General features: G+C 49.3%; 1 protein-coding gene across 1 annotated transcript; it reads right to left on the bottom strand.

Annotated features, from left to right (window-relative positions):
* Positions 1 to 2,979: 2,979 nt before the first annotated feature.
* Positions 2,980 to 6,393, bottom strand: Klf1 (Kruppel like factor 1). Its single transcript, XM_029480626.1, has 3 exons — positions 6,191 to 6,393; positions 4,775 to 5,588; positions 2,980 to 3,724 (listed from the first exon to the last, which is right to left on the bottom strand). Exons 1-3 carry the CDS (start codon positions 6,329 to 6,331, stop codon positions 3,549 to 3,551), a joined length of 1,131 nt encoding a protein of 376 aa, XP_029336486.1. The 5' UTR covers positions 6,332 to 6,393; the 3' UTR covers positions 2,980 to 3,548.
* Between the last annotated feature and the right edge of the window lie 6,134 nt (positions 6,394 to 12,527).

Below are 12,527 nucleotides of genomic sequence, written 5' to 3'. Positions count from 1 at the left end.
GGAGGACTCAGCTCCGGAAAGGCTTCACCCGTGGACACGCCTCTCCCTTGGGCATTGGCTGTCACGTGACTTCTAAGGCACTCCAACTTCTGGGGCTTTGTTTTGTTTTGTTTTTTATTCAGGTTCTGAATCAGGAACAAATCTGTCTTTCTATTTCTTTTCCATCAGTGCTCTACAACTCTTTTAACGTTTTCGAAGGTCTTGCCTGCGTGTATGTTTGTGCAGCACTTGTGTGCCTGGACCCGACCAATTCTTTCCTTTCCCCGTTCTGTTTTTTAGACAGGATCTCATTACGTGCTCCTGGCTGGCCTGGAACTCCCTGATATCTGCCTGCCCCTGCCTCTGCTTCTGGAAGGCTTTTTAAAAGCATGCAGCAATTTTAAAGAATGCAGCAATTTTAAAGCATGCAACAATGCAACAATTTTTCCTGGTTCCCCCCCTCCCCATCCTTCTCTGACCTCTTAACACTGTGGCTTACCCTTGAACTCCTGATCTTCCTGTCTTTACCGCCCAAGTGTTCAAATCACAGAGGTGCTCAAGTACGTCGTACATACGTGTAAATGCACGAGCACATGGCACAGCATGCAAGTAAAGGACAGGACAGTGTGTGGGAGCTTCTCCTTCCACCAGATGGGATTTGGAGGTCAAACTCAGGGCGGTGAGCTTGGGAGCAAGCACCCTTACAGGCTGAGTCATCTTATCGTCCCTTCTCTCTTTTTTTTAAATAATATTTTACTTTTATTGTTATTGTTATTATGTTTTTTAAAAAAGATTTATTTATTTATTATATGTAAGTACACTGTAGCTGTCCTCGGATACTCCAGAAGCGGGCATCAGATTTTGTTACAGATGGTTGTGAGCCGCCATGTGGTTGCCGGAATTTGAACTCAGAACCTTCAGAAGAACAGTCGGTGCTCTTAACTACTGAGCCATCTCACCAGCCCCTCTCTTTTTTTAAGACAGGATCTCATTGTAGCTCAGATTGGCCTGGAACTCTCAACTTTTGCTCAGCCTCCTGAAGGAATGCTGGGATTATAACTATGAGCCAGTCTCCAGCTTTTACCTTTTTTTTTTTTTTTTAATGTGTATCTGTGTGTGTGTGCCTATGCCAGTTTGCATGTATCAGATGCAGGCTGTGCAGACACCCATAAGTGTTAGATCCCAGGAGTTGGAGTTACAGGTAGTTATAAGCACTATGCGGGTGCTGGGACCTGAAGTCAGGGCCTCTGCAAGAGGTGCTTATAACCACTGAACCATCTCTCCAGCCACCACCACCCCTGCCCTCCTGCTTTTGTTTTTTGGCAAGCTCTCACTCTGTGGCCCGGGCTAACCTATAACTTACCATTCTCCAGTACCAGCATCACAAGTGCTGGGATCCCCAGTGAATGGGCCACCCCAGCTGGGTCACCCTTGCTAACTTAATCACAATGTTTTCTGCACCCTCTCCCTGTCCGGTCTGCTCATGATGCTGACCGAGGAATCACTTAGATTGTGAAAAGCCAGGACTACAGCATTTGCTGAGCACTCTTCCACAGATTTGACTATGTGGCTGGGGCCTTGACACCTGAGCCTCCTGTTTCTACCTCCTAAAGTTTGGAATTACTGGCCTGAACCACCATAGCCCTGGCTAGTTTTGAATGCTACATAAACCAGGCTGGCCCCAGCTGAAGAAATCCACCTGCCTCCGAAATGCTGGGACTAAAGGCCTGTACCACCGTGCTTTCGTAGTTGTTGTGGTTGTTGAAAACAAGGTCTCTCTGTGTAGAGCTGGCACCTGCAGTCCTGAAACTATTCTTTTTTTTTTTTTAAGATTTATTTATTTTTTATTATATATAAGTACANTNNANTGTAGCTGTCTTCAGACACTCCAGAAGAGGGAGTCAGATCTCATTATGGATGGTTGTGAGCCACCATGTGGTTGCTGGGATTTGAACTTCGGACCTTCCGAAGAGCAGTAGGGTGCTCTTACCCACTGAGCCATCTCACCAGCCCCCTGAAACTATTCTGTAGACCAGGGTAGCCTCAGACTCAGAGATCAGCCTTCCTCTGCCTCCTGAATGCTGGAATTAAAGGTGTACACCACCACCCAACCTTTTTCCTACTTTTTTTTTCTTTTCAAAACAGGATTTCTCTGTGTAGCCCTGGCTGTCCTGGAACTCACTCTGTAGACCAGGCTGGCCTCAAACTCAGAAATCGGCCTGCCTCTGCCTCCCAAGTGCAGAGGATGCTGGAATTAAAGACATGTGCCACCACTGCACAGCTTTTTTTTCTACCTTTTTAAAGGACAAAGTCTCTAGATTATGTAGCTCTATCTGGCCTTGAGATTCACCTAGTGCTTCCAAGTGCTGGGATTAAATATATATACCAGCATGCACAAATGCTTGTTGTTGTTGTTAACTTTCTGAGACATGAAGAAAACAAACAAACAAAAAATATTCAGGAGGCTGAAGCAGGTAGATCTCTGAGATCTCAGTACCAGCCTGATCTACAGAGTGAGTTCCCAGACAGTCGAAGCTATACAGAGAAACATTTTCTCAGAGAAAGAAAGACAGACAGACACACACAGACACACAGACACACACACACACACAAACACACACAGAGAGAGAGAGAGAGAGAGAGAGAGAGAGAGAGAGAGAGAGAGAGAGGCAGAAACTGACTAAATTTCCCAGGATGATTTTGCCCTTGTTCTGTATTACAGGCAAGTGTCAAATTTGCCTCCAGCCTCAGCCTCATAAACAGCTTGGATTACAGGCCTAAACTAAATCTGTGACTATTGACCCACTTTGGCCAAGGAAGTGGACAGGTTGGGCATGGTCACCCTCATCTTTAAAATCAGCACTCAGGAGGCAGAGGCAGGAGGATAGGATGATCTCTGTGAGGTTGATGCCAGCCTGGTCTACATAGTTTCAGGCCAACCAGGGCTACATAGTAAGATCCCGTCTTAGTAATAAAAGGGAGAAGGGCAAAGACATTAGTTGTATCTCATCACTGGCTTGACAACAGGTGACAGGACTGGAAGGCTGATCTTGATGGAGGAGACTGCTGGGGTGGGGGTGATGGTGGGGGAAGGGGATGTGGGAGTGTCATCAGAAGTGAATGAATTTTAGAAAGTTTAGGAGGTGTGTATACAGGTAAGTGTGTCACCTGCCGGGGGACTCAATGCTTCTCCTAATTTCCAGCTCCATACTACAGTGAGGCAGACACTGGTTTTATATGGGAAATTTTTATAGTAACGACAACAATCCTAGCGGACGGACACAGTGGGAAGCTCCCTTCTAGATCCTGGGAAATCTCACCCCAGTCCATCTGCCTCCAGGACACAGGGTCACTCCTCTGGTCTAGGGGTCCATTTGAGTTGATTTATCTGGTGGTCTCTATTGCTGGGTCTGTGGGGCCATGTGTGTGGCTCCCTGAGGACATGTGAGGTTTGTCCTGAAAGCTTCTGGTCAGTTTTTGATCTGGGTAGGACTGTATAATGGCCCATCTTTTGGGATACAGTCCTTGGATCCACTCTTATTTCATCCCCAGTCCTTGTGCAGGATCACTCAGAGGTGACGTTTCATGTGCAGAGCTAAGTGGTCAGAGCGTGAAAAAGCACGTGGGCAGAGGCCACAGCAGAAGGGACGATGTCCAGTGTGCTTCCGGTAGTGGCGCGTCAGTTCGTCTGAGCGAGCAAACCTCCAGTCACAGCCGTCCCAGGAACAGGCATAAGGCTTCTCTCCTGAAGGACAGGGAGCTGTGAGTACCACCCTCCAAGCAACCCAGCTCCAGTTTTCACACTTGATGAAGTAGAGCCAAGTCTTAGAACATACCTAGCCCACACAGTTTAAAGGTCACACAATCCTGCCTTCTGTGACTCAATCCTTTTCTGTATCTACAGCTGCAATCCTGCAGTTTTCTCACTTCCGGTCTCCTATCCCACTTCCAGTGTGCTAGTTCCCTGCCTTTTCACGTGGCTGCACCTTCGTTCTTTGTTCTCAGCGTTGCAGCTATTTCTTGCTCTGGCTGAGCCTCCCGATGATATTCAGTCTTGTTCCTGAACTTGGTCCAAGCCCAGAAATCCACCCCAGTGTCCAAGGCCCTGTCTCTAGTGATTCCCTCTCTTCCTGTTACAAACCTGGTGCGTGCCCTGCCATGCTTGGGAGACCCTCAGCTGTCTTCCAGTCCTGGGATGACCCCGTTTCTCTTTCTAGGCCTGTTCTCTCAGCATTTCCCTCTTTTCTTTTCTTATCTCTGGGACCTCTGTCAGTTGCCCCTGAAACTGGTTCTACTTGAGTGCCTCAACCTCCTGATCCCAGATGGTTCCAGCTCGAGAATGCGTGAAAATACTGGCTATATTCCGAGCTCTGGCATTCCAAGCTTGTACCCTTCGGGGTTCACCCTTCTAGTTTCTTCTCCCATCTCTAACCCAGGCCTTACACATTCACTTCTAACACCGAAGTCCCCAAAGTGTTCCCCAGGTCCTCTGTCTACACCTATTTATTTATGAGCCAGGATCTCACTAAGAAGCTCAGGCTGCTGAAACTCGCTATAATAGCCCAAATGGCCTTGAAGTCACTGCTATCCACCTGCCTCTGCCTCCCGAGTGTTTGCATTAGCCCATTTGGGTCTGGAATCGCCCCTTCTAGACTTGACCCAGTGTCTCAGGTGCGGTCTTCTAGATCCTTAGCGCGGGGGCGGCCTTTAGCCACGCCTCTGACTACCCTCCGGCCCCTCCCTTCGTTCACTAGCGGCTCCAGCCCCGCCCCCGCCCGCCTGGCCCCGCCCTTACCCGTGTGCGTGCGCAGGTGCGCCTTCAGATGCGAGCTCTTGGTGTAGCTCTTCCCGCAGCCTTCGTGCCCGCACGTGTGTGCCGCCTGCCTCTTAGGTGCCAAAGTTCGCCGGCTGCGTTTGGGCGGCGCAGCTCCCGGGGACAAGCCTGCGTCTCCGGCGATCGCAGTGGCCCCGAGATCTGTGCCCGCCGTCCCGGGTCCCAGACAATTCAAGAAGGAAGGGGGCGCCGTGGGACCAGCAGAAGGCGCCGCGAGCCCGCGAAAGAGCTGGAAGTGGCCTTGGTACTGTGGCGCGGGGTACAGCGCGGGGTATCCCGACAGCAGCCCATAGGGGGCGCCTGGAGCTGCGGGCACCGCAAGCCCCGCCCGCGGGAAGAAGCCCCCTGCGGAGCCCGCTCGCGAGTCGGAGTACGTGGGCTGCGCCTTGGGAGCGAGTCCCGGGGCCAGGGCAGGCGCCACGAAGGGTTCAGGGGCTGGGGGTCTCGGAGTCGGGTGCGCCCAGCTTGTGTGCTCCTCGGAGCCCAAAGGCCCGGTCACTAACCCTGGGCCACCCGCATAGGCGCCCAGAGACTCAGGCGGTGCGAACTGTGCCACTGGCCCCGCGCTGGGCGCCAGGGCACAGGTCTGGGGAGTGCCGGGAGATTCGGAACCTGGAAAGTTTGTAAGGAAAAGATCCGGGTCCCACGCACAGGTCACGTCCCTCTCATCGTCCTCTCCGGGAGGGTCCTCCGATTTCAGACTCACGTGAAGGGACGGCCCCGTGGGATTCGGGGGCCCCGGCCCCAAGTCCTGCGTCTCCTCAGACCGCCACCACTGCGGGAGGGAATGCACTGCTTGAATGGTAGGCACTGAGTACCTGGCCCTCAAGCAACTCTGGCTGGAAACACTGGTGGCGCAGGCTGGTCGAGGGTTTGCGTGCCTGTCATTTACCCACACGGTTCCTTTAACCCCATTCTCAGCTCCAGACAACTCCATTAGGTCTTGCTAGAGACAGATAAGACACTTACCAAGAATAGTATTCAGGATGGGAGAAGGGGTTGCAGAGTTCTGAGTCAAAGGGGACAACTTTGACTCCGTTTTCCCTAGCCTTTCCCTATCTTCACATAGCCCAGCAAAATTACAGCTCAAAGCCTGGAAATCCCAGGACACCTTTATCTGGACCTTTGTCTCTATGAGCCTAGACTCTTAAGATATGGAGCTTAGAATTCTGCTTCCTGTTGGAGAAATAGGCCTCACCTTGATCTCAGACCCCCTAGAACATCTCCCCCAAACCAGGCTCAGAGGCTCTCCCACCCCTCCACCCCCAAAAAACAGAGCAGAGGATACTAAAGTAAGATAGACGCCCCACCCCTAAGCACTATGCCCTAGGTCTCAGCAAGACCACCTGCCCCCTCCCACACACACACTGGCCCCACCTTGAGGAAGTCCTCTTGGGTGTCCAGGAACTGTCCCAGGGTGGTGAGTGTACTGATGGAGGGTAAGACAGTCTCAGCTGAAGCCATGGCTAGCTGGTGTCCACCCTGGACCTCAGGCCTCTCCTCTCTCTTCTGCCTCATGGGCTATGAGGCTAGGAAAGTTTCTTGGAGGGCTCCTGTCTGCCCACATCTGATTGGCTGTCTTCCCTGATAAGACCCAGGCAAGGCAAAACGGCAAAGGAGGGGTGTGTGTGATATGTGTGTGGTGCGCGTCTTTTTTTTTTTTTTTAGGTTTTTCGAAACAGGGTTTCTCTGTGTAACTGAGCCCTGGCTGTCCTGGACTGGCTTATGTAGACCAGGCTGGCCTAGAACTCACAGAGATCTGCCTGCCTCTGTCTCCTGAGTGCTGGGATTAAAGTTGTGATGTGTCACTTTCAAGGAATAGACCTCACCCTGGCCTGTTTGCGAACTGGTCCCTGAAAACCAACCCTATATGTAAAGTCAGTCAGATGTCAAGGAATAGGGGCTTCAAAGTTTTAGGATTCAGGTTGGGTAAAGAAAAGTCCTGGTCGCTGCTCCCCACCCCCACCCCCGCCTCCCACAAGACTGAGAGGACCCCTCTGGTTTGGTTTCAAGTCTCTTTCCAAGGAGTGCACCAGGAAGGATAGATTTCTTGGGAAAGATCTTTGGGACCCTTTGACCCCCATGGAGACCACTGCAGTCCTTACCCTCCCAGACAACAGCAGCAACAGTGCTAGTGGCGGGCCTTGGCACTGGCTCCCTTTCAGGCATTATCAGACACACCAGATGTTTCAGGCCGCTATCAGGTAGGGGGCCCAGAACAACCATAGCTCTGTTCCTCCTTGAGCAGAAGAGCTGGGGGTTGGTGCCACAAATTATTTTGGCTTTGAATTGCTCCATTGTGTTGAGGTCTGAGCTGTTTAGCAAAAGGAGTCCCCTCAAATCAGCCCACCCTGGGGCTCTGAGGACCCTCACTGGCTACTGCATGGAGCTGAAGGGGATGGCTAGGAATTTTACAGTGTGGTGGGATAGGACCCATAGATGGAGCTGCAGCTAGTATGCCATTCAGGAGAGCTCAGCCCTGACTCTGCCTAAGGGCTCATTGTGTGTGTGGGGGTCGGGGGTGGGGGCATGGTAGATGGCCTGCTATTCCCATACTTCTATTCTGGTGCCCTGTGAGTCAGGGTAGGGAAATGGGGTGTCACGTGTACAATAATATCACACATACACCATCATTGCTCAGTGTCCCTAGGGGACATCAGATCCATTATAGAAAATGGTACCTAGTCAGGCAGTTAAAGGTAGTGATGCCTTTAATCCCAGCACTTGGAAGGCAGAGGCTGGTGGATCTCTGTGAATTTGAGAGGTCTGTCTGGTCTACATAATAAGTTCCAGGACAACCAGGGCTACATAGTCTCTGTCTCAGAAGATGACAACAAGGGTAAAACAGTGCTGGGGACTTAGCTTCTTGATGGAGTGCTTGCACCGTACTAATTTTAAAAGGAAAGCATAAAGACGTAGGTTCAGATCCCTGTCACCGACACAAAAGCCAAGGTCACTGTGCATGTCTAAGACCAGTGCTAGACAGATGGAAACGGGAAGATACCTGGTGCTCACTGGATAGTCAGCCTAGCCAAGCAGGTCCAGTGTCAGGCCCAGCATAGGAAATTAGGTAAAGAAAACTAAGGAAGAGACCATCAACCTTGACCGCTGGGCTGCACGCATGCTCAGGCACACACTAGACACACACCCCAACAATCAGTGTGCTAAGACGAGTAACCCGAGGACAACAGGCTAATGGAGGAGGGCAGGCAACCATAGAAGGTTACATGCGGCATTATTTTGTCTATACAATTGCCAGAACAGGTTGTCAGGACGAGCAGTGAGTTAGTGCTTCCCAGAGGCTGGGGCGGGAGACTGCTAGGAAACAAAGTCTCATTTGGGAGGACAGAAACATTTTGAAACTCAGTAGAAGTGTTTGTCACAGGACACTGTGGTGCTACATTGCCCACTGAATCTGCATTTATTTGTTTGTTTGTTTGTTTATTGTATGAGTACACCGTTGCTGTCCCCAGACACACCAGAAGAGTCCATCATATCCCATTACAGATGATTATGAGCCACAATCAAAGAAGACATTTTACTGGGGCTTGCTCACATTTTCATAGGTGTGGTCCATTATCATGGTGGGGAGCATGGTGGCATGAAGGCAGGAGCTGGTCCAATAACTGAGAGAAACATCCTGAGAGAGAGAGAGAGACTTTGAACCTCAAAGCCAACCCCCAGCGACACACTTCCCAATTCTCACAACCCTTTCAAAAAGTGCCACTCCCTGGTAATTAGGCATTCAATATATGAGCCTTTGGGGGCCATTCTGGGATTTATTGTTTTTGTTTTTTCAAGACAAAGTCTCTGTGTAGCCTGGAACTTGTTTAGCAGACCAGGCTGACCTCGAACTCCCTCTGCTTCTAGAATGCTGGGTTTAAGGTGTATGCCACCACCATCCAGCTATGGGGACTATTCTTTTTATTTTATTATTTTATTTATGTATGTGAGTACACTGTCACTGTCTTCAGACACAGCAGAAGAGGGCATTGGATTCCATTACAGATGGTTGTGAGCCACCACGTGGTTGCTTGGAATTGAACTCAGGACCTCTGGAAGAGCAAACAGGGTGCTCTTACCCACTTCTCTCCAGTCCCCTATTGGGACCATCCTTAAACCTCCACAGAACCTTTGATAGGAAAAAGTTTTCTTATATAGCCCCCACCTGCACAGGGCATAGTCAGATTCACAGAATTAGGGGTTGAAGAGGCCAAGGGCTGCGGGATAAGGGAGGTGACCAAGTGGAGAACTATACAGAGTGTCAGAAAGCCCAGGGTGAGGATGTAGTCCCTGTTGTATAAGGGGAGAGTCAGAAGGTTTTGTTTTACTGTTAAGGGTGAGAGAGTGTGTGCTCTAAACAGAACCAGTAAGAGAAAGGGGAGAACCCAAAGAGACGATAAACTACCTAAGCCAGTCTATTTAGCCACCCAGACCTAGCATCTCTTCTACCCAAGGGATAAAGTTACTTTTGCTTTCTCTGCAGCTCAATTTTCTTTCTTTCACGGACTTTCAATCTTTCATCTGCCAGGAAAAGACCTCAGGATCCCCTAGACAACCACCAGCACCCCATTAGAACAGGATCCCGTGAGATCGTCGTAAAGGGTGTAGCTCAGTGGCAGAGCATGTGCTTAGCATGCACCAGCTCTGGTTTGATGTTGGGGTTTGAATTAAGGTGAATTATGTGAAGATAAAGTGAATTTGAGAAGAGGCATAGGAACATCTGGTGTTGATGTTTCTCAAGAAGGATTTGTGTTACAACATAATGTATGTTTCAACTCCTAGTGGACTGCTGGGATTACACCTTGTACTTTAAATGAGTTGCAATTTGGAATGCCGATAGACTTGGGAAGGGACTCAGGAGTGCCTGAGACCCTCCTCCATCTCTAGAGCATAGTCAGGGTAAATGATGTCCCACACCTCAGATGTTTTTCTGAAGACAAATAACATTGTTGTGCTTTATATAACCTTAAGCATGCTGGCTGTGAACAGCCTTCTCTGTTACCAAAGGAGCTCTAATAATAAAAAGGAGCCTTGTCCTGTAAATTGGGCTTAGCTTCAGTTCTTCTGGCATTAATAAGAAGGGCTTTAGCTAGCCTCTCACAAATAAATAAATAAATAAATAAATAAATAAATAAAATAATAAAACCAAACAACTACAATTACAGAAAAATTAAAACAAAAGTTTCCAAAGATAATAGCCACACCCAAATAGAAAACCACCTTGCTGAGTACTGCCTAGATACACAGTAACTAACAGAGAATACAAGCTTACAATGAACTATGTAGACAAGAAACCATCAAGAGAACCAGGTGTGGTGGCACAGGCCTTGAATCCCAGCTCTCTGGAAGTAGAGGCTGGCAGTTCTGCAAGTGGCCAACCTGGTCTACAAAGTGAGTTCCTGGACAGCCAGGGCAGAACTGAGAAACCTGTCTCAAAACAAAACAAACAAACAAACAAAAGCCATCAAAAGGGCTGGAGGCAAGCCTGGCAGGCTGGCAAAAGCCTTTAATCCCAGCACTCAGGAGGCAGATACAGGCAGATCTCTGAGTTAAAGATGAGCCTGGTCTAAAGAGCTAGATCCAAGACAGCCAGGGCGACAGGGAGAAACCCTGGAAGGGGCAGGGCTGGAGGCTTTGCAGAGGATTCCAGGCATCCACAGAGGGTTTCTTTGATTAACAATTCTGGCTGTCCTGGAACTCTTATTTGTAAACCAGGCTGGCCTTGAACTCACAAAAATCTGCCTGCCTCTGCCACCATACCTGGCTATAAATAAAACTTTAAAACAACATTTTAAACCCTGTAAGACTGAGCTGGGTTTGTAGTTCGGAGGTAGAGTGCCTGCTTATCCTGTGCTTAGGCGCTAAGTTTGATTTCCCAGGATAGAAGGGAGGGAGGAGCGAGGCAGGGACTCACGAACACTTTCAGTCACATGAACAGTCGGAGAGAGTTTCTGTCTTCACTCAGCCAACAGAGACATAGAAACAGTCAGGACTCAAGCACTGGGGTTTGTTGTGAGGTGCTCGCCAGAGAAGGCTGCTCGGATATAAGTTCAAGCCAATAGGTCTTTATTAGCTGGCTGACGTCTACACTGAGTGTTCAGGGTCTCAGTGTAGCCATGAGCCTTTTTCAGGGTGACTTTTTTTTTTTTTTTAAGATTTATTTATTATTATATGTAAGTACACTGTAGCTGTCTTCGGATGCACCAGAAGAGGGCATCAGATCTCATTACGGATGGTTGTGAGCCACCATGTGGTTGCTGGGATTTGAACTCAGGACTTCTGGAAGAGCAGTCAGTGCTCTTAACTGCTGAGCCATCTCTCCAGCCCCTCAGGGTGAGCTTTTAATCATAAAAAAAACATGTCCTGGGTTGACACACGAGTTAACAGGAACAGTTAGTCAGAAGCAGAACTACAGAAGCCCCAAAGTATGTTAGTACATTCACAGACGTTCTCAGAACTGTATGGACTCTGATGGATCAGGCCTTTGGCAGGTATTTCTGTCTGCCTGCTGAGTTCTACAGACTGAATGGCACTTCCATCCTGGAGTCAGTTGTGCTAAGGTCTGGAGTCCTGTTTCAGGTTGAGGTTGTAAATCAATGCTGGAGGGCTTGTTTAGTGTTTCTGAGGCCCTAGGTTTAATCCATAGTAGTAGTAGGAGAAGGAGGGCCACAGAAGGTAAAGGTATTTCCCACCAAGCCTGAAAACCTCAGTTCCTCCTTGGGACTCATAGTGGTGGGAGTGAGCTGACACACACAGGAGTGTCTTGGTATGTACATACACAGTAAACAAATACAACTTTCTGAGGAGGAGGAAACCATGTAGGAGCTGAAGAATTGGCTCTAGTGGTGAAGAGCACTCGACAGAGCCCAGTGGTGGTGGCATACACCTTTAGTCCCAGCACTTGTAAGGAGGAGGCAGAGCCAGGTGCATCTTTGAGTTCAAGGCCAGCATGGTCTATAGAGTGAATTCCAGGACATCCAGGTAAAGTGGGAACTTCTCGTTTCTCTGGAGGGTTGGTTGTGTCAAATGATGTTTTGCTGGGGCACACAGGTGAAAGGATGTCTTGTTAAAGCAGACATGTGTAGAAGTGTTTTCCTGGGGTGGACACAGATGAAAGGATGTTTTGCTATGGCAGACATGTGAAAGGCCACATGGTGAAGGAGTATAAATATGACCCCACAGATCGTGGGAGAGAGAGCTGGAACATTGGTTTGCTTTGCTCCACCTCAGTCTTCTTCACTAACGATATGCTTATATTGGTTCGCCTTATATAGTGTTGTTGAGCTCCACTTGTGGCACAGGCATTGAGAGAAACCCATCCAAGAACTCATGAGGTTCCTGTGGCAGCTTGCCACTGAAGCAGCCGTGGCCAGTGGGCAAGCCTTTCGGCTTCCTCGGGATTGGACCACAGCTGCCGGTTCGTGCGTGGTGTCTGCCTGCAGAGAGGATGAAACTCCTGCTGCTGCTTCCTTTTTGGTGTTTGCCACAGGACTGAACTGCTGCCAGAGAAGATTGAGCTAGCCCCCGAAGAACTCGTGCTGTACGGATCCACTTCCTCCATATCCTGATAACTTAACTTTTCCTCTACCTCTGGTGAGTGATGGGCAAGGGGAGAGTTTGAATGTTTATTAAAATAGGCTGTAAAAAAAATGTATACCAGCTGGGCATGGTGGCACATGCCTTTAATCCCAGCACTTGGGAGGCAGAGGCA

This window comes from Mus caroli, chromosome 8 (assembly GCF_900094665.2).
Source record: "Mus caroli chromosome 8, CAROLI_EIJ_v1.1, whole genome shotgun sequence".
NCBI lineage: Eukaryota > Metazoa > Chordata > Mammalia > Rodentia > Muridae > Mus > Mus caroli.
Note: the sequence above shows the minus strand (reverse complement) of the source record. Positions and strands in the feature narration are given on the sequence as shown.